The 20,259-nt window shown below is 27.8% G+C and overlaps 1 protein-coding gene across 3 annotated transcripts in view; it reads left to right on the top strand.

Moving 5' to 3' along the window:
• LOC122269136 (cell adhesion molecule Dscam1) overlaps positions 1-20,259 on the top strand; it is a 398,009-nt gene that overhangs the window by 283,714 nt on the left and 94,036 nt on the right. For all 3 annotated transcript variants that reach the window (XM_071184626.2, XM_071184624.2, XM_087154005.1), the window contains exons 5-6: positions 2,707-3,000; positions 12,567-12,836. In XM_071184626.2, the coding sequence (XP_071040727.2) occupies positions 2,707-3,000; positions 12,567-12,836 (564 nt within the window). The remainder of the gene's footprint in view (positions 1-2,706; positions 3,001-12,566; positions 12,837-20,259) is intronic.

Raw genomic sequence — 20,259 nt, 5'->3', positions numbered from 1 at the left:
ACGGACAGTGAATCTAGTACGAACAGAAGCAGAAAAAAATGTTCCTGCCACTGATCAAAAAAATAAATTTGTCTGGTAGTTAACACCATAAATTCTTTTTCGCAAAATATCTGTAAGAGTTAGCAAGCAGAGATGAAAAAAAAAACATCGTGATGCTAGCCATAGGTCAAATGCTCATCAATCAATGAACTGGACCAGAAAATAGTGGAAAGTGCATATCCTAGATTTTTTTTAATGGTGGGCACTTGGGGATTGTCCCATTGGCCACAGAAATGCCAGAGCTGCTACTCTCTTCTCGTTACCCAGTGGGCACGTGGCGAAAGATACGTCCATGCCCTGAGCAGGATTCGAACCAGCGACCGTCAGCTCCGCAGTCAGACACGCTAACCACTCGGGCACCTGGCCAGCGCATATCCTAGATATTAATGACTTTCTCGTCATGAAGGATAATTCGAGTTTTGTAGTTGCTTTTCACTCTGATGAGCCAATGCGAACCAGGGTACCAAGCGAAATCATGTAATGATGTTATTTGTCCAGGATCAATTTATTTCCGTGATCGTGATTCCGTGATTGACACCAATATAGGATGATTGAGAGAAAGACGCTCTTTGACAATGCCTGGGATAAAACCGGGGACCTTTGTGTTCGTAACTTGACCCTGTAACCCTCATAACAAAGTAGTAGAACCTCTCGAATTCAGATAAAAAGCTTAGTATAATTCCTGTGTAAATTAAATATCAATTTGCACAATAATTACTATTTCTGAGAGGGAAAGGAGTACCACATAAATTAACGGCTAACTCTATAAATTAATAAAAATTTATCAAAGTGTATCTGAAAAAATATATATTTATTCAAACTTGAATCTTATAAAAGAACTAAATTTCTTTAGAATATATCTTTTGGGTATTTGTTAGACATAAAACATACATCGTCAAAAGAAAACCTTTTTCTTTCTCAAATTATTATTTCTTGCTCGAATTGGCACATACTTGGATTTTCATTCAGTTTTTAGTCTTGGATTCAGGCAAAAAGCTTATTACAAAAGCATATAATAAAATACGGTGGAGTAATTGTCGAGAGAGTTAATTACTGATTTAATGCGTTTTCTCAACTTGAAAAAAATAAGACAAATATTTCTGAAGATATTGATTGCATCGAAACAAGCTTTCATAATTTACTTTTCTTCAAGAATTATGAAAAAATATGAAATCATTTTTCTTTTCATTTCATTCAGGACAAATTTCTTTCTTATTCTATTTTTAATGATATTAATTATGTATGCTTGAAGCTATGGTAAGAGATAAGAAGAATAGTTAAATTCGCATCCTTAGTCATGGCCAAATATTTTATCCAAAGTTTTAATAAGGTAAAATCATTCATTATTTTTCTTTAAACATTGGTTAGCGTTTTATTCTTGTTAATTCAAGTCTTAAAATTAACTATTCTTCTATACGCTTACGTAAACTAAATATGCGAATAAAAAGTAATCCAAATGTTATTCAAAATATACTGCTCTAAATAAACAATTAAAGCAATTTTAACTTATATTAGGTGACCCCTACACTGTTCAAATTTTCTCGAAAAAAATGGTTAACTAACAATTTATTTAATGGCTGACTGGGGATTCGAACCCCAGTTTTAACACCACAATGTTTCTTCCGTTCTTTCAACACGTGAAGAATTTCCAGTGCACTCAACTCCCATATTGTTGACCCTGGACAGGAACACAAAAGCCGAATATTTCAATCCTTCACGGTACGCTGCACCACCAGATTTAAATTATATTCCTTAGTTCACTTCACAAAACACAACTCAATCACAACCTTACTCCCTTTTTCCATTACCCAACATGATGCCTAACTCAAATATCCAGGTAAATTATTTTTTACGGTTTTCAATCAATGCTAGTTGTAAATAGTTACAAAACCGCATAGTTTTGTATTCACATCTTTTTCATACCAGTTGTAAGCGGTTTTAAAACCGTAAGGGCGAAGATATATTCCATACTATAAACTTTGTGGTTGGTTAAACGGACAAATTGCAGCCTGTTATTTTACCATAAATTTCGAATGAAAATTCTGACAGTATATACAATAACGGATAAGACCTAATTACTTTATATTAAATTATACTATATGATCATCTGATGCTTTTAAGGCCTAGATATTTCAACAATATAACGTTGTTTTTCAGATTTCTAAATCCACTCAGGCGTTATTATTTTTTATGGCTAATAAAAAACCATTTTTGAATTCCGTAAAAAATATTTTTGGTGCATTATGACACTATATAATTTTTTAACTATTGTATATTATATGATTAATCAATCATTTGGCTATTTCAATGAATGTATTTGAGGTTAAGAATAAAAATGATTGACAATAATTATATTAATTTTCATGCCTGTTTTTGTAGTAAGTCACTCTTTATACTTTGCTAATAGTGTATTTTCTATTTATTTCCCACAATTTTATAGCTTTACATTTCATTGCATTACTCGAAATTTTGAATCCTGATTATATATATTTGTCGACATACCACGTCTTGGCACTCATATTTATTTCAAAAAAATTCAAAATTAAAATGGAGTTATTATTTCTTTAGGAATGTTAATGCAAAAAAGCATTAAAAAAGTAGTTATTAAATTGCTGTAAGTAAATATGTTTATTTTTAGCGAGTTGTAATTTTGCATTTTATTTTTAGAACCCCACAGTACATTTCCACCCAGAATCATTGATAGAAAAACCAGCCTGATTGGCAAACAAGGTACTACAGTGGAATTGCCTTGTGCGGCTGAAGGCTATCCTGTTCCCTCCATTCATTGGTTAAAATTTGAAAAGAGTCAAGCTTTAAGATTGGCAAAAAACCAACGTTATGTTCAATTAGGTGGTACGCTCATCATCCGACGAGCTGAACCAGAAGACAGTGGAAAGTATATATGCTACGTGAACAACAGCGTTGCCGATGAAAGAGTTCATACAGAGCTGTTAATTGCTGGTAAATATACTTTGTTAACCCTAGAAATAAAATTAAAACGAAATTCTTAAAATGCATGGTTAAACAGTAAATGCATATTAAATAAATAATCCCAAGAAACTTCAAACCTAAAAACCTCACTCATTTAGGGCCAGGATCGCCTGGTCGATAGGGCGTTAAGCCCATGTCCGAGAGTTCGTGGATTCGAACCCCGACGGCCGAAGACTCCCCGTGCTGTAAAGTGACTGATGCACGTTAAATCTGTCGAGTCGCAAAAGTCCTCCGTGTTCCCATAACAAATCGAAACCTTTGGGGGTACCGGATTGGAGATCGTTCTCTGATTCTGGTCAAAATTACAATCTGTGGATGAATGAATGGATGCATGAATGGGTCCGCCTTATAAACAGGTGTGACGTATGATGTGGCGAAGTCGAATTCTTGGCCATAGTTGGCGCCACTGAAAAACAGGAATCGCACACTCTGCCTTAAATTTGCTCTGTTTTACCAAGCAGGTTTGCCCCTGTGGCAAGTGGCATTAGAACCATCCAACGAAAACTTCGTTCGCTTCAAAAATATACAAATCGAAAGTAACAGTTGCTCAACAATTGGAGCTTCTCATTCACGTCTGGCAAGTCTTGAAAATGGACGTCTATTTTAAGGCACTCAAAACATGCCGACTGTTATTTCGATTTGTATGTTTTTGAAACGAATGAAGTTTTAAACAAGTAAATGCATAGTTTGATTGTTGATTATAAAAACCACATCAGTAGCGTTACTTTTCACAAATAATTATTTGTTGATTTAATACGCATTTGGTTATAACTAATTTAAAAGGAGTAAATTCCATTGCTTTTTGTTCTCAACATGCAATCTTTTTCATAAAGCTAAGGAGTAGAGAAAAAAATATGATTCTTTGAATGTCTAATTAGACCAAAGGACTGTTCTAGACTTTTTCCTATTTACCCAAAGACTATTTAGACAAACCCAAAAACTTGGATTGAACATTGCTTCAGAATCTAGTACACTGTATGAAAATGAAACTTAAATGTCACAAAAATTCCTTCGTTTTTGATGAAACCATTTCCTGGCTTATAATCCAAAAATTACGTGACAGTGAGGAAATAACTATCGTTACTTATATACATTAGGCAAGAATTTTTCTTTTTGTTGAAAAAATTTAAAAAATCTAAATGTTGAAAAAAATCTAACTTCTCTAATAATTACTTTAACGTGGTCACCACACAGGTGGCACAAAACAACAAGGACAAATCGATGGACTACATCGATGTCCGAAGCGGGATCAGAACCCCGAATATTCCTTGCACGAGGAATAAACTGCCAGTTAACTCTTTGACCACCATACAACCGGTCAGCTTAATCCGTCACTTTATTTTTGATTGTCTGATCTTTATTTCAGTTTCGTCATTCTACTTAACAATCTCTAACAATGCACTGCAACGAGATTTCAAGTTGAGGAAATATTTTTGTCATATATTTAAGAGTTCACGTGTCGTCACAAATCACATGATTTCTTTTCGAAATGATTCTCAAAATTAATGAAATACTGCTCAAGGATTCGTCAAAAGTGAGAGTTTCATTTCTAATAGTTCCATGGGGCACCAGAATATAAAAACGGAGCTAGTCTGATTCCTATAAATTTAGACTTAGTAAAAAATATGTTTTAGACTGATCCAAGATCTAAAGATTATAATTTCAGATTTTTCCAAAATCCAAGATGACTTAGAGTAAAGGAACTAAACGTGATTGTAAAGAACGAAGGAACAAGCTAAAAATTCCTTCAACAAACTTAATTTTAAAATTTTGAAGTTATCTCAAAAAGTTTACTTTTTATTGAATTCTAAGAAAAAAAATTCTGAATGCAAATAATTTACTTTTCCATGTACCCTAAATATTTAAACTATTTATTCAATAAACTAAGCATTTTGTTCCCAAAAATTTATTCAAAAAAGATTTACTAAATTTTTATCTCAAACATTAAATCCAACTATCGATTTCCAACAATACAAATTACTATATCTTTATTCTCAAAATCAATATTTGTTTTCATGTAATTTTTAAAAGCAAATATTTAATTAGAAATATAAAATATTTGCGTGTCTACGTTTTCATAACGGTGTATTAACTAATTAACTTCTTAATTACCTTTTCTAATTGGAAACAAAATTATTTGCCTTCGGGGACTTCAGGTTAAAATCCGACGAAATTTTGTCATTGACTGTAATTTACTTTTTTAATTAAAATTCCTCACTGTATCAACTTCAAATCTCGTAATTTTAAATATGCTCCACAAGAGCGTAAAAGTAAATTTATTTAAGATATTATTTCTTTCCACTGGAAATATTTCCTAAGCATATAATTAGCATATGTATTTTAAAATCTTTTTCGACAAGTTAACTATTTAAAAAATATCTTTGAAATATACGCCATAGCACATCAGTAAATGAAGATTTGAAAATTATTATGATCTCTTTAGTGATTTGATACCTTTAAAACTTGATTAAAATAAGTTCCAATAAATAATAAATTAACGATTTTAAATGCATTCATGCGTTGCAGTAATTCACCCGTTTATGAAATACTACATAAACTAAATCTTGAGTAACGAATAAGAAAAGAATTTATGATTATCTACGTGTGATATCATTTGTATTTTCAAGTTCCTTCCATTGAAAATATTTTCTAAGCATGTAATTAGCACATCTATTTTAAACTATTTTTAAAAAAGTTAACTATTTAAGAAATATTTTCGAAACATACACACTAGTAGATCATTAAAAAAAGATTTAAAAATTATTATAATTTCCTAAGTGATTTGATACCTTTAATATTTGATAACTCGCATAATACATGAACACTTTTAAATGCATTTACATGTTGCATTAATTTATCCGTTTATCAAACACTGCACAAACCAAACCTTGAGTAATGAATAAGAAAAGAATTTTTGATTATCTACATTTGATAGAATTTGTATTTTCATTTGTATTTTCTTCCACTGAAAATATTTTCTAATCATGTAATTAGCACATCTTAGCACAGAGAATTTATGATTATCTACGTTTGTTAGAATTCATGTTTTTAAATTGATAAATGCCGACCGGCCTGTGTAGGGGGCAGGGAACTGTCCTTGCATCAAGGTCCTGGGCTCGAATCCCGGGCAAGGCATGGATGTTTCTTTCTCTCTGTGTGATCTATGTCCTTTCTCCTTTGTGTGTGTGAATGCGACCCTATAAACGGGATTGTGGTTGTGTGAATGGTGTGGCAGAAGTCGAATTGTTGGCCATAGATGGCGCCACAGAAAAGCAAGAACAATCGCACCCCCTCTACCTAAAACAGGCATACGACAACAAAAAAATAGATAAATAATCATACTACTAATAGCAACTAAAATATCGTTATTGTTTTTATCGGAAAAAGGTCAGTTCAGTCAGTTCAACCTGTTAATAATTTTGAGTCTATTAGATCTACCGAAACCAACTATGCTTAAAATAAAACACAAAAATCGATAATTTATACATAAATTTGATTAAACTTTACTTTACAATTTTTGCATTTCGTCATTAAATTATTTGTTACATCTTACAATAAACTTAAAAACAAACATTTTTATTTAAAAATCAACAAAATCAACATTAATCTAAAAAAAAAATTATTTTTTAAATTACTTAATGTTAAAAATTTTACTGAAAAAAATTGAAAAATAGCAATGTATACACTTGTTATTTTACAATATTCAAACAAAACAGTCTAAAAACCATAAGAAAAATGGTAATCAAATGGTTAGCAATGAGAAAAATTGTATAATAATTGTTTTCTCCTAATACGATTAAAAAACCAGAATTTTATCCGCACCAACAAAGCCCACTTTAGTAAAACAACTTATTCCCTTTCAGCTGTATACATAATGTAGCTGAGAGGGATTACTTGTAAATTTCATAACTGACTGGATGGAGGCTGACCATATTGTTTCTTCCATTCCTTCAACACAAGAAAAGATTTCTGTGTCCCGCACTCGCCATCTGGGGACCCTAGACAGGAACAAAAAAGTCTAGTAATTCAATCTCTCACGATAGATTTATACCACTAGAAGAAAATTACATTTCATTGTTAGTTTGACAAAACACAACACAAACGCATCATAACTTCAATATCCTTTACCTAACGTAAATTCTAACTCCAATGTCCTGCTAAAGTTCTTTTTTATGGTTTTGAAACCATGCTAGTTGTAAATTATTACAGAACTGTATAGTTTTGCTTTCGTGGTTTTTTAACCATGTCAGTTTTAAACGGTTTTAAGTCCGTAAAGGTGAAGAAATATTCCTAACTGTAAATTTTAAGGTTAAGTTTATTATTAGACTGCTATCGGATTTTTTTATCGTGATTTTGGAAAGAAAATTCTAACAGTGCTCTGTTGTACTTAAAATAAGATTTTTTAAATAATATATATTTCTTCTCAAGCAAATTTCCGATAAATTAAATAGTTCTTCGAGATTAAAATTTTTAAAAAAAACATATAATTTATTATTGATTAAGAATTTTAAATCTTTACTGTTTAAATTCGAAGTTTCTTTAATATCTTGTTGTAAATAAATGAATATATAAATTATAAGAAATATATGAATAACATCTGAATTATATGAAATATGAATTTAATACATTAAAACACTATACAATTTTAAAAGGTGTTTTTCATATGAAATGTATCGCAAACAGCATTCTTCACCAATTATTGTGAATTAAATTACAAAAAATGAAAAAAAAATATGCCGTTAGTATTGAGTAATCACATAGTATGAATAGTAATAATATTGCTCTTATATATATATATATATATATATATATATATATATATATATATATATATATATATATATATATATATATATATATATATATATATATATATATATATATATATATATATATATATATATATATATATATATATATATATATATACGAAAATAATTAAAATTATCAGCACAGCCACCGCAAAGAAAGACCAAAATCATAACTATCCAAAATGAAAAATATTAGAGAGAAATTAAAGTGGAAGGAACTAAAAACATTATTAAAGATTTGTTCAGATATACAATTAATGATCTAGTCATTAACCGGTCTAAGAAAATTACCAAAAATTCCAAAAATTATCTTGATTCTTTAAAATAGAAATCAATATTTCTAACAAAGAGATTTATCTCGAGCCCCCCTCACCTCCCTAAAATATACACAGTATATCAAACTCTCTCATAACTCATCAAAATCTTAAGCAATCGAGAGCCAATAATTCATCGTTGTTTTTAACCTAAACGTACATGCCTTTGGTATAAACAACTATCTCCAATGTAATAAATAATTAATAAGCAAAAATGATATTACTGGACGAAAAATAATGCAAATCACAGCATAAGTACCAGCTCTATATTTGCCAACTCATCAACAAAAAAAAAAACTGCGAAGATGAATGGATGAATGTAAAAAGCAAGATCGATATAACAATGTTAAGAAAACGAAATTAGAAAATACAGAAAAAAAAATTATTATTGCAGGTGTAATCGAAAAAATCTATTTGAACAGGAAATTGCGAAGAACTAAAATTTTCTGAAAAAATTTTTACATTATTTTTCGACTTTGGAAAATAATTAAAAATTCTATTGTGTTTAAGTAAAAAAAATTACATTGAATCTGAGGTTAATAATACGCCGTAATATTTTTATTCCAAAATTACAGTTAAATAAAACGCAGCAGTTTGTTCATTCAATTAACTACAAATTTTACTGTTAGGAACATTATTTTCATCTTTATGGTTTTATTACCACTTACAACTAGAATGGTTTCAGAACTGTTTCCTTTCATTAAGTAAGGACAAGGGAGTTAAACCTTTCATTAGGTAATAAACCGTAGCGTTAAGTTATGATGGTTGAGTTGTGTTTTGTGAAATGTACCGTATAAAAGGCTTGATTAATTGTTTATCTGGTGGTGCCATCTATCGTACAAGAATGGGACATACTAGACTTTTTATTTTAAGCAGCTCTCTTCTGTTGCTATTTGTGCGTAAATGAAAGGCTCGTATTCTGGTAGTTCTAGTTCAACAATTCATGTCATGACTGACTGAGTCTCAGTCAGTCATAATCAGTTACAGATTTACCCTCTCGACTATAGTGTAAGCCCATCTGCAAGGAATTAAATGGTTTCATAAGGTGGGCCTAGCTGGCACGAGTAAAATTCTGGTTGTTTAACCATATTAGATGAAAGCAGTAAGTAAAGGTTTTTTCTCGCAGTTAATAGTTTAAATACCTTTTTTTTATATCATTAACCAGTTTTGATTAAATATGGTATAAAAACAAATAATTTAAATTTTAGTTTACCCTTTTACTGGAAATTTCTAATACTTTACTTGTTCAAATATTTATAGCATAATGAAAGGAAGCATATAACATTCCTAAAGTAGTTTTTTAAAAAATATCTCAAAACAGACATCTATCTCAAACATCAAAGCATCAAATTAAAAGTTAATCACAATATACCAAATAAGTTATATGTTAACTACTTATACAGTGAGCGGTAATCGGTTAAAATAAAAGTCCGAAAGCATTATGCGGTCAAAATATTTCTAATTTTAATTTTAACTGTTTCAGAATCGTCTTTTTAGAATTGTTATTTCCTTAATCGCAAATAATAGATTCAAATGACTTTATTGTAATTATTTATACGAAGAACTTTTAAATGACAAATATTATAAAGAAACAATTATTCTCGTCTGGAATTAATTTCAGATCTTGAAATTAAATTGATTGATTAACTCAGCATTTGAATTTTGAATCAATAAATAACGAAAAGCAAACAAAAGAATCATAGAAATCATTTAATGCAAAGATTAAAGAATTATCTTTGATCGAAACACTATAAGCTTTAAAATAATGATGAAAAAGCTTGAAATGATCGAGGAAAAATAAGGAAATTTTAATTGAATTCCTTTTAATTCACGTCAGAAAATAACCACTGAATCTTAAATTGTCATGAAAGGAATAGAAGAATCTTAGAAAATCAATCAAAGTCTTTTGTTTAAACTGAATTTTAATTTCATTTTTCTTATTCGACTGAAACAAAATGCCGTAAAAACAATTTTTAAATTTACTGATATGATTTCAATATCTATAAGTAGAACAGTATTTTTAGTAGTATTTTTTTGTTTTATTTAGAATTAACGAAATATATTTTTAATAAAATAATTGAAATCATTGTTGTAGAATATAAAAAAAAATTTTGGAAGAAGTTATTTTACATAATTTCTGCTTTATAAGTTGACCACTATCTGAGTATCTATCTAATAATAAAGTAATATTCGAAAATAAACATTACTGTTCTTATGAATACTGATGTTTAAATTCAGAAAAACTGCATGTATTTAAATTTTAAAAAATTGAAGTGTATTTTAAATTATTTAGAAACGGATGTAAAAATATTTTTCGAGTAACCGTAAGGAAAACGACTTTAATAGCAAAAATTAAAAAGTACACATTAAAATGAATTTTTTAAAAACATAAATAAATCAAATTTAAGAAAAGAATTTAAATTTAAGAAATTTTTTAAAATTTGGAGTGTACAAAAAGTGATAGATAATTTAATAAATAATTGAGTAAAAAATTCTTTTGGGGATAATTTTCTAAATACCTGGGTTAAAACTAACTAAATAAATAACTAATTTAAAACTATTTGAATTGTTCACAATAGTTAAATTTTATTACATTTAAACCTGTTTAAAATCTACTTAATTTTTGCTTTATTTTCGTGAAAGGAAAATTGTATACTTGTACTTGTATACTTGTATTTGTATACTTGTACTTGTATACTTGTACTTGTATACTAGTTCTTGTATACTTGTACTTGTATACTTGTACTTGTATACTTGTACTTGCATACTTGTACTTGCATACTTGTACTTGTATACTTGTCTTGTAAACTTGTTTATATCAGTTGTTTACTACAGCATCAGCTCTGCATTAACTCATCTCAGAATCAGCTCTGACATGCTATCATTTCCAATAGCTGTTTTACAGCTTTTAAATTTCATCGAATTCTTAAAATTATATATAATTCTTTTCTAAGCAAAATTAATCCTTAACTTATCTTTATAAGTAGGGGAGAGTGGGGTCAATTGTAACAGGGTACGATTGTAACAGAGCAAAAATTTCGAGTGTCGGGTTCTAGATTTGGTTCCTAGGTGGCGCACAAGGTGTATTTAATAAATCTACATGTACACCCCTGCTGGCAACCATTTTTATGTACTTTTGAAAGAGTTACATCACAAAAGATATTTTCACGCTACATAAGTACTTTTTTTTGGTATTAGAATATTATGTTGTAACAAAGTAATTTTGTTTAAGCAAATAAAAATTATTAACTGAATATGTAAGTGGACACCTTAATTAACATTTCAATAAAAAAAAATAGTTTTGGTAATTAACTAGCATTGTTTTTAACAAATGAAGCTGAAATGGCGTCTTGGGGACAATTGTAACAATAAGTAAAGGAACGATTGTAACAGCTGAAAATAAATAATCTTATGTTTACAAACCATTACTAAACTCTTTAAGAACCACCAATAGTTTCCTTTATCATTTATGTTATGTTGCATGCGCATTATTTTATTTGTCACCTTTCACAGCATAAATTAAAATTTTTAACCCCTTAAAGTTAAAAGTTTAACCCTTTAGGTTTCTGCTCATTATTATTTTTACTCCTAAAATATCACTACTATTTTGATCAATAAAAAAATATATCTCAACTATGATAATATGTATAATTAACTATGTTTTAGTTGAATTTATGAACTGTTACAATTGACCCCGTAAGTGGGGACAATTGTAACAAGTGCACGACTATCGAAAATTGTTAATAACTAATATAATAACATTTAAAATAAGGTATTTATTTTTTTTTCTAGTAGAGGATAGTCTACTTTACTCGTCTGTCAATTAATACTAATAATATATTGGATTTTTTGTTAGTTAAAAATAGTTAAGTAAAAAATGTTACAATTGACCCCACTCTCCCCTACACTGAAAAAACTATGAATTAAATTACGGTTAAAAGCACCTGAGTGCAACATCCGTAATACCCATTTTGCCGTAAGATCCATTTCTACAGTAAAATTTATTTTTACCCCAAAATGTTAAAATAATTCTTAAAGTGATATTTATTTATTTACAATAATTCAGTGTTTTTACAGTAGATATTACAGTAAAAATTAGAGTATCACAAATTTCTTGTTTCATAAATTTTTACGATAAAAATTGATTTTACCTTAAAAAGTTTCGGCCTTCAGGGTGTTGAGGATTGTTTTGCTCATTTTTTGTTTTGAAGCTTGAGCTAAGATATCGGATAGAAGGACGTTCCTTTTTAAACTTTTGCCCTTCGTTACTTGTGCTTCGTTATAAGCGATACTTTTTTCAAAGTTTAAATAGTTAAATATATATTTCTAGGGCTAAAGCACAAACTTATTACTCATTAAGTAGTCCTTTTAGTTATTATTTGTATTAAAAACTAACTGTCTAATGTTTCAGCTCCTCTGAAAGTAAGCGTTACTCCCAAGCAAGTCAAAGTAGAAGAAGGAGAATCGATAATATTCAATTGTTCTATTAAAGGCCACCCAATCCACTCTGTAACGTGGGTTAAGAACTTGAACCCAATTGTCGCCAACAGCAGAATCAGATACTTATCCCGAGATCTTCTTCAAGTAGCTCCAATAGTTAGAGAGGACAAGGGCATGTATCAGTGCTTCGTTACCAATGATTTTGGAATGTCTCAGGGCTCTGCTGAATTAAATCTTGGTGGTAAGTGCACAAATGATACGTCTTTAGTTACTTTAAATTGCTTTAAAAATATTGATGAAATCTAAATGCAGTAATTATTGGAATAAGTAATAATTGACTTTTTACTAACAAGAAAAGTTTAAGAACTAAACTGAATTTCAAAACATCAAATGCGATGCTTTATCTATGGATATAAATTACAAGAAATTAAATCAATATTATCGAAAATAGAAAGTTATTTTTTCTGCGTTTGAAAATAATTACATTTATTGCACTAGAAAGGTTTCAAATTGGTTATAGTTTTTACTTTATTAATGGTTTTCAGGTTTCCTTGAAAAAACTAAAAAATTCTAATTAAAAGGAATTCGCTGAATTACACATATTTTTAATATAAAACTCTTTACAGAATGTTATCACCGTTGTTGAACTGCCGATCCGTATTGAATTTACAGCTTACAGTGTTCTATTTACTGTGTAGTCGTAATCATTATTTAGAAGGACGAAAATTAAAGACTTACATCAATATTTTATATTATAACTGGAGTTGAACACTAGACAAAATTATGAATTTAGGATCAACGTTAAACTCCAGAGCTTAGTAATTTTGAATCCAACACAAGATCAAGCATAGGAACAAACTATCCTTTGTGGAGGAATTTCGATGGAACTAACACACATTTGAGTTACAAGGAAAAGCGAACAACGAAAACCTCTCACAGTTAGTATACCAGCCCCCGCTAGGATTTAAACTGGATCACCTAAATGGGAGACGAACACTCCATTCCCTGAACCACTATGACTCTAAACCCAGGATTTTCATTTCATAACCGGCATTGAACAGGTCACCCAATTCTGATTTTACGATTATCAATGTTCAACTACGTATCCTTGTAATTTTGAATCCAATTCAGAAGACTAGGGAGCTCCTGGATTAAGGAATGGGCTTTGTGGAGGACTTTTCTGATAGAATTAACCCACATTCGCTTTACATGAGAAATAAAAACTCGAAAGGTTCCCACGTTAGCCCAATGGGAATGGTCAGGATTAGGACTGGGCTATAAATCGATATATCGCGACATATCGATTTGACGCCTATATCGGCAAACCGATACAGCAACTTTCATTCCAAGCGATGCATCAGAAATCTGATTTAAGCCGTTGAGTGAAGAAGACGATATAACGATATAGCGATACACACAAGGACTTTCTCTTACGTTCCGATGCCAACTCGCGCTGTGGAAGACGATATTGTTTCGTTATGTTGAGACGGCCTTGACTGATGGTAGAATCAGAATCACTTTTGAGACCTTATATCGTTATATCACATGTTCGTTTTCGCACCTTCGCGATTTGAAATCGTTTCTTGTAGATTATTTTCAATGGGATTAATTTCGTGATCGCCGTCGTAACCTTGTTCTGAACGCAATCTATTATTGAAAAGAATTTATAAAGAAAAGTTTCTTCATTAATTAGGTAAGTTTTTTATTTATTTTCTGACAAAACTTTTTTTATATTTTTAAATGTGAAAATTATCAGAAATCTAATTTAAGGCATCCATAAGGAATTAAATTACAAAGTAAATAAATTTGTTAGGTTATTTTTTTACTTTCTTTTAATTTATTAAAAACCTTTCGGATAAAACTTCTAATAATTTAATGGGCTTCTATTACTGATTTTAAATTTATAAATTTTGAGTTGTTTTTATTTTTAGAAATAAAGTTAAAACAAAACTTATTTTTTGGACATAAGTCAATAAACTTTATTTGTTCCAAAAAATTTGAAAAGTTTGCGAATTTTATTCATTTCTTCTTTTTTTTTTTATCAATTACTACTTCGTTTTATTAGAGAGTAAAATCATTATTTTTTTTTAATTTTCGTTTTATATTATTAGTTAATTAGCTAAATATATTACCGAATATCACAATTCTTTTGTTTTTATTTTTAAGAATTTAATTAAGAAACTTTGCCTTACTTTGTTTTTCGTTCATAATTAGGTCATTATTTAATTTAATTTAATTATTTATATGAAATAATAATAAAAATAGTGTTTAAGAAGCATTTTTTTTCTAAAATTTATTTAGCTCTTTGTTTTAAGCATACAAATAATTTTTTAACGAACTTATTTTTTAAATTTTGTTCCTATGCTGTTAGGTAAATATATTGATAAATTTCACTTTTATTTATTTTTTTATTTTTAAACTAAGAAATCTTTTGTTATTTGCGTGATCATTTTTAGAAAATATAACAAAACTTGTGTTTACTTCTTCATTAAGAATTTGAGCATTACGATCGAACTTAATAATTCTGTAATTATTTACTCATAATAGTACAAGCAAATATTGATTTGTTAAAAAAAGTTTCTTTTTTAAAAAAAAAAAAATATTTTTAACACTTTGTTTTAAATGTATAATGAATTTCTTAACAAACTTTTTTTTTAATTTTTTAAATTTTCTTTCAATAATTTCAGCTAGATATCTTTATAAAATTCCCTTTTTATTTTTAAACTGAGAAATCTTTCAGAGAACGAAAATTTTAAGAAATTATTACAAATCTTATGTTTACTTTTTAGTTTAAAATTCGAACATTTTTAATTTTAAACTTCGGCTTTTAGTCAATCTAACTTTTATTTTAATTAAAATATATTTGAAATTTTAAAATCAGCTTTTGTTTAATAACAATATTTTTTTTCATTAAGGGTGTTTTAGGGGTTAACTTAAATTAAGACTGCTTATACCTTATAAACGATAGAGAAGTGCAAATATTTCATTCTGTATCTACACACATTTTTTCAATAAATATTTTAAGTAAGATTTGTACATCTTAGTCAATTTATTTAATATCTTTCTTTAGCAAAACATATATATTTTCAAATTTATAAATTGATTTAAATCAATATGCGTCTGAAGTCTTGATAGAAATCTGACTTTCTGTGCCTTAAAGTAAATGAAATTCAAAAATACTATATCGTGATACATCGCTATATCGCGATGCAAAACTGACGATATATCACGATATATAATTTCTAATATCGCCCAGTCCTAGTCAGGATATTTTACGTCACTGTGGTCATTGCAAAACGATAGCAGAATTCGTATAAAACAGAGGCCACAGAACGTTCTATTGGGACAAACTGACTTTTGTAAGGAACTTTTAAAGAAACTAACCCGCATTTATGTTTCATAATGAAGAAATCCTTGAGGGATCTAGATGACACGATTGCCAAATACCACTATACAAAACTACTTCTAATTATAAAATTTGCAACACTTTCTATGATACTCAAGTAATTAATTACTCGTGGATGTCGGTTATCCAAACCTAACTATACTTTTATAAGAAAAATGAAAAAAAAATCAATAATTTCTTTACATTATTGTTCTATTTTTCAATAAATTCTGTATTTCACTATGTTCTATATTTCTATATTCTATTTCGATTTCTATTTCTGCATTCTATATTCTATATTTCTATATTCTATTTCGATTTCTATTTCTGCATTCTATATTCTATATTTCTATATTCTATATTTCTATATTCTATATTTCTATATTCTATATTTCTATATTCTATATTTCCATATTCTATATTTCTATATTCTATATTTCTATATTCTATATTTCTATATTCTATATTCTATATTTCTATATTCTATATTTCTATATTCTATATTTTTATATTCTATATTTCCATATTCTTTATTTCCATATTCTATATTTCCATATTTCTATTTTCTATATTCTATATTTCTATATTCTGTATTTCTATATTCTATATTTCTATATTCTACATTTCTATATTTTATATTTCTATATTCTATATTTCTATATTCTATATTTCTATATTCTATATTTCTATATTCTATATTTCTATATTCTATATTTCTATATTCTATATTTCTATATTCTATATTTCTATATTCTATATTTCTATATTCTATATTTCTATATTCTATATTTCTATATTTCTATATTCCATATTTCTATATTTCTATTTTCTATATTTCTATATTCTATATTTCCATATTCCTTTAAATAAAAACCATTTTAATTAAATGATTTTGTTATTTTAATTAAACTAATATGAATAATCTTTTAAATAAATTTGCTAGGAGTACAGGAATTTATTCCACTCAAAAATGTTTTCAATCATTTGTAACTCTCTGAAATGGCCAGTAGAAATTGGATTGTAAGAAATCATAGTAAATTACACTAATTTGCATCCATTCATATTTTTAAATATTTTTATACAGAATATACAGAGGAACAGTTTACTATGCTTTGCAAAAATTAATCTCTTCATTTTTGCATTTAAAATATTTAATTTCGAGTTTTCTAGTTTAACAACTTCAGTTTAAAACGCTTAATTGTATCCATGAAACAAATTCCAAAAAAAATATTAGCCTAACTTAATTGGAAAGTACAATCATATTAAAAAAAATACAGTCGCAAAGCTTTTGATAACAATTTAATTAAATTTCAGAAATGTTAGAATAAGAACCATATTTATTTATTGCCAAATGATTTTAGTCTATACATCGTAGATAGTTAATACATATGACATGCCTTCTGATATAAATTACATTGTGCACATAAAATGGAAAATAGAGAAAATAGATACCACCATGGTATTCAACTGCATATTAATAATATTGCAAATTTAGGAAATTTAAGTATTATTTGAAAAACGAGGTATATTCTATCGTGAGGTTTATTTTAGTCTTAAGGTGTTTATTTAATTAGATTGATTCAGTGATTTTACAGTAGTTATTACTAAAAAATGACGGTATATGGCATTTTTTCTTTCATAACATGTCATGATAAAAACGGATTTTGTGGTAAAAAGTGCATGCATCTTGAGTGCTGGTACTTTTTACCGTAATTTGATCCGGACTGTTTTACAGTAAAGGCTTGTAAAATTCAGATATTTCTATCTATTGGAAAATTGAATTTTATATAGCATATATTGTTTGCACAAAAGCATCGCGACATATTTGCTCTTAAATTTAGATGTAAAGAAACTTTCTCTATAAATTTTATTAAGTCAAAGTAATAAGCTTTAAAGAGTAATGAAAAATAATTTAATTATTAATTCTTACGTAAAACACTATAGCTATTACCTCTTTTAAGTTATGATAGAGACATGTGTAAAATATTTCAACATTATTATTATGCAATAGATATAGTATTATGCAAACAATCAGATATTATAGGCCAAAATTAATCAAGATTATATGTAAAAGATAAATAGGCAATGAACTACTGTTGTAAAAATTGTGCAATAAATTATATCTGATGCCTAAATGTTAGATATAGTGAATTAGTAAAATATTTTAGCAACACTTTGTAAATGTCAAATATCATGAAATAATGGAACGATAATGAAAGGGAGAAAATGTAATTAATATTAATAACAAAATTCTATTTGCAAAAGACATATGTTTAAATACGTTTGTTATAAACATATTTTTACCATAGAACACCTATCTCACAAAATATTAGCAATTCCATAACTGCTGCAAAAAATAAAATAAAAAGCTTTAGAAAGAAAAAATTATTGCAGTTATTATTGTTTGAAATTAAACAATTTGAAGTAAAAGTACTTAGTCTGCATTATTTATGTATCCTTTTTAATTTTTTTAGAACTTTTTTCAATTGCTTAAATAATAGTTGATTTATAATTTGAGAAAATAGAAATAATGAAGATAAATATGCTATACAAAGAACAATGCATGCCTTTTTTGAACAAATTACCTAAAACAGTATTATACTTGAGTGTGTAAGTTATCGTAACTTGTATACAGAATCATAATTAATACTTATATCCTGTATATTTCGCAGCACATCATTATTTGACATTAATATTCGTATCATTAAATTGACTGAATAGTTTTTTTTTTCATTTTTTTATTTATCTTTCTCAACTTTCATATTTATAATTCTAACTTGCAATAAGAATATCAATAAATATCAATGATATCTTTAAATACATGAAAGAACAGATTAAAATTCATTTGCATACTCGATTTTAAAAGCTATTAAACAGAAAAATGCATTCACCATATCTATGAAGGTTTAAAACAAAAATAGTAATTTAAGTCCTTTTTAAATCAATAAAAAAATATTTTCTTCAGGAAAATAACAATGAAAAAAACTTATAAAAATACTTGATTCAGCTATTTAATTTTTTTCCTTTCTGTTTAAATAACAATAAACATTTACTTAAATAATTAAATAAAAGTATTATTAAACTGCTTAGATGATAAACTCCATTATATCTGAAATTAACAGATTAGGTCTAAGTCCATTTAAAACTCAAAGTTAATGCATATCGACATTTGAGATAAGTAGTTAGTTTAATCTTTATGCATCCGAAGAGTAGGCAGACAAAATGAGGAGTTTAATAAACACATGGAATTTAAAATTAACTATAAGCCTATAATGAAGGATAATTATTTTAAAAGTAAAATCTATTTGTATTTAAAATTTCATTAACTTTTATTTTCTAATAAAATTAATACTATGCTTAAAGCATAAATATGATTTTAAAAACCTATTTCCTGTAAACGAAATGCATTATCAGCGGGTATATCAACAGGTGTCACCAAAATAAACCAGTATTTATTTGGTATTATTCAGTATTCATTTGATTTCAGTATTATTGAGTGTCATTTAATTTGCGTGAAGTATAATCTATAAAAGGTTTTGTTTTTTTCAGTTTTCAGAGATTAGTTAAACTAACAAAACAAAAAAATCAACATAGCAAAAAAAATCTTACTTTTTATGGACTGAGTGGGTTTACGAGTATTTTGACCCCAGCTGAGCCTATTGTAATGTGTATAATAGTTTGTGTTAATAAAAATGAATGCTAAGACTAATTTCTGAGAAATATGATTTTAAAAACCTATTTCCTGTAAATGAGATGCATTATCAGCAGGTATATCAACAGGCGTCAAGAAAATAAACCTATATTTGTCCGGTATTATTCAGTATCCATTTATCACCACACGTGTATCAATATTATCACGTGCTATTTAATTTGTGAAGTATAATCTATAAAAGGTTTTGTTTTTTCAGTTTTCAGAGATTTGTTAAACTAACACAGCAAAAGAAATCTAGTAAGTCTAGTAATCTAGTAAGTCTACCTAGTAAAAACATCTTACTTTTTGTGAACTGAGTGGGTTTATTTTCACCCCAGCTGAGCATATTGTCATGAGTTTAACAATTTGTGTTTAAAATAATTAATGCTAAAACGAATTTCTGAGAAATCTCAATTAAAATTCTGTTTTAGAAAATTATCTACTTAATAGGTTTTAAGTATTGCAATATGTTCATTTACACCCATTCTGATTACAAAAAAATTCTATCAAAACAAAGGAAAAAACATCATATTCTATTTAGTAATCACCAAACCTTCATGCTTTTTTTCATGTCTTCATAGCCAGAGA

Source organism: Parasteatoda tepidariorum, chromosome 10 (genome assembly GCF_982258835.1).
Source record: "Parasteatoda tepidariorum strain Cologne lab strain chromosome 10, Ptep-v5.0, whole genome shotgun sequence".
Taxonomy (NCBI): Eukaryota; Metazoa; Arthropoda; class Arachnida; order Araneae; family Theridiidae; genus Parasteatoda; species Parasteatoda tepidariorum.
This window is presented reverse-complemented; position numbering and strand designations above follow the sequence as displayed.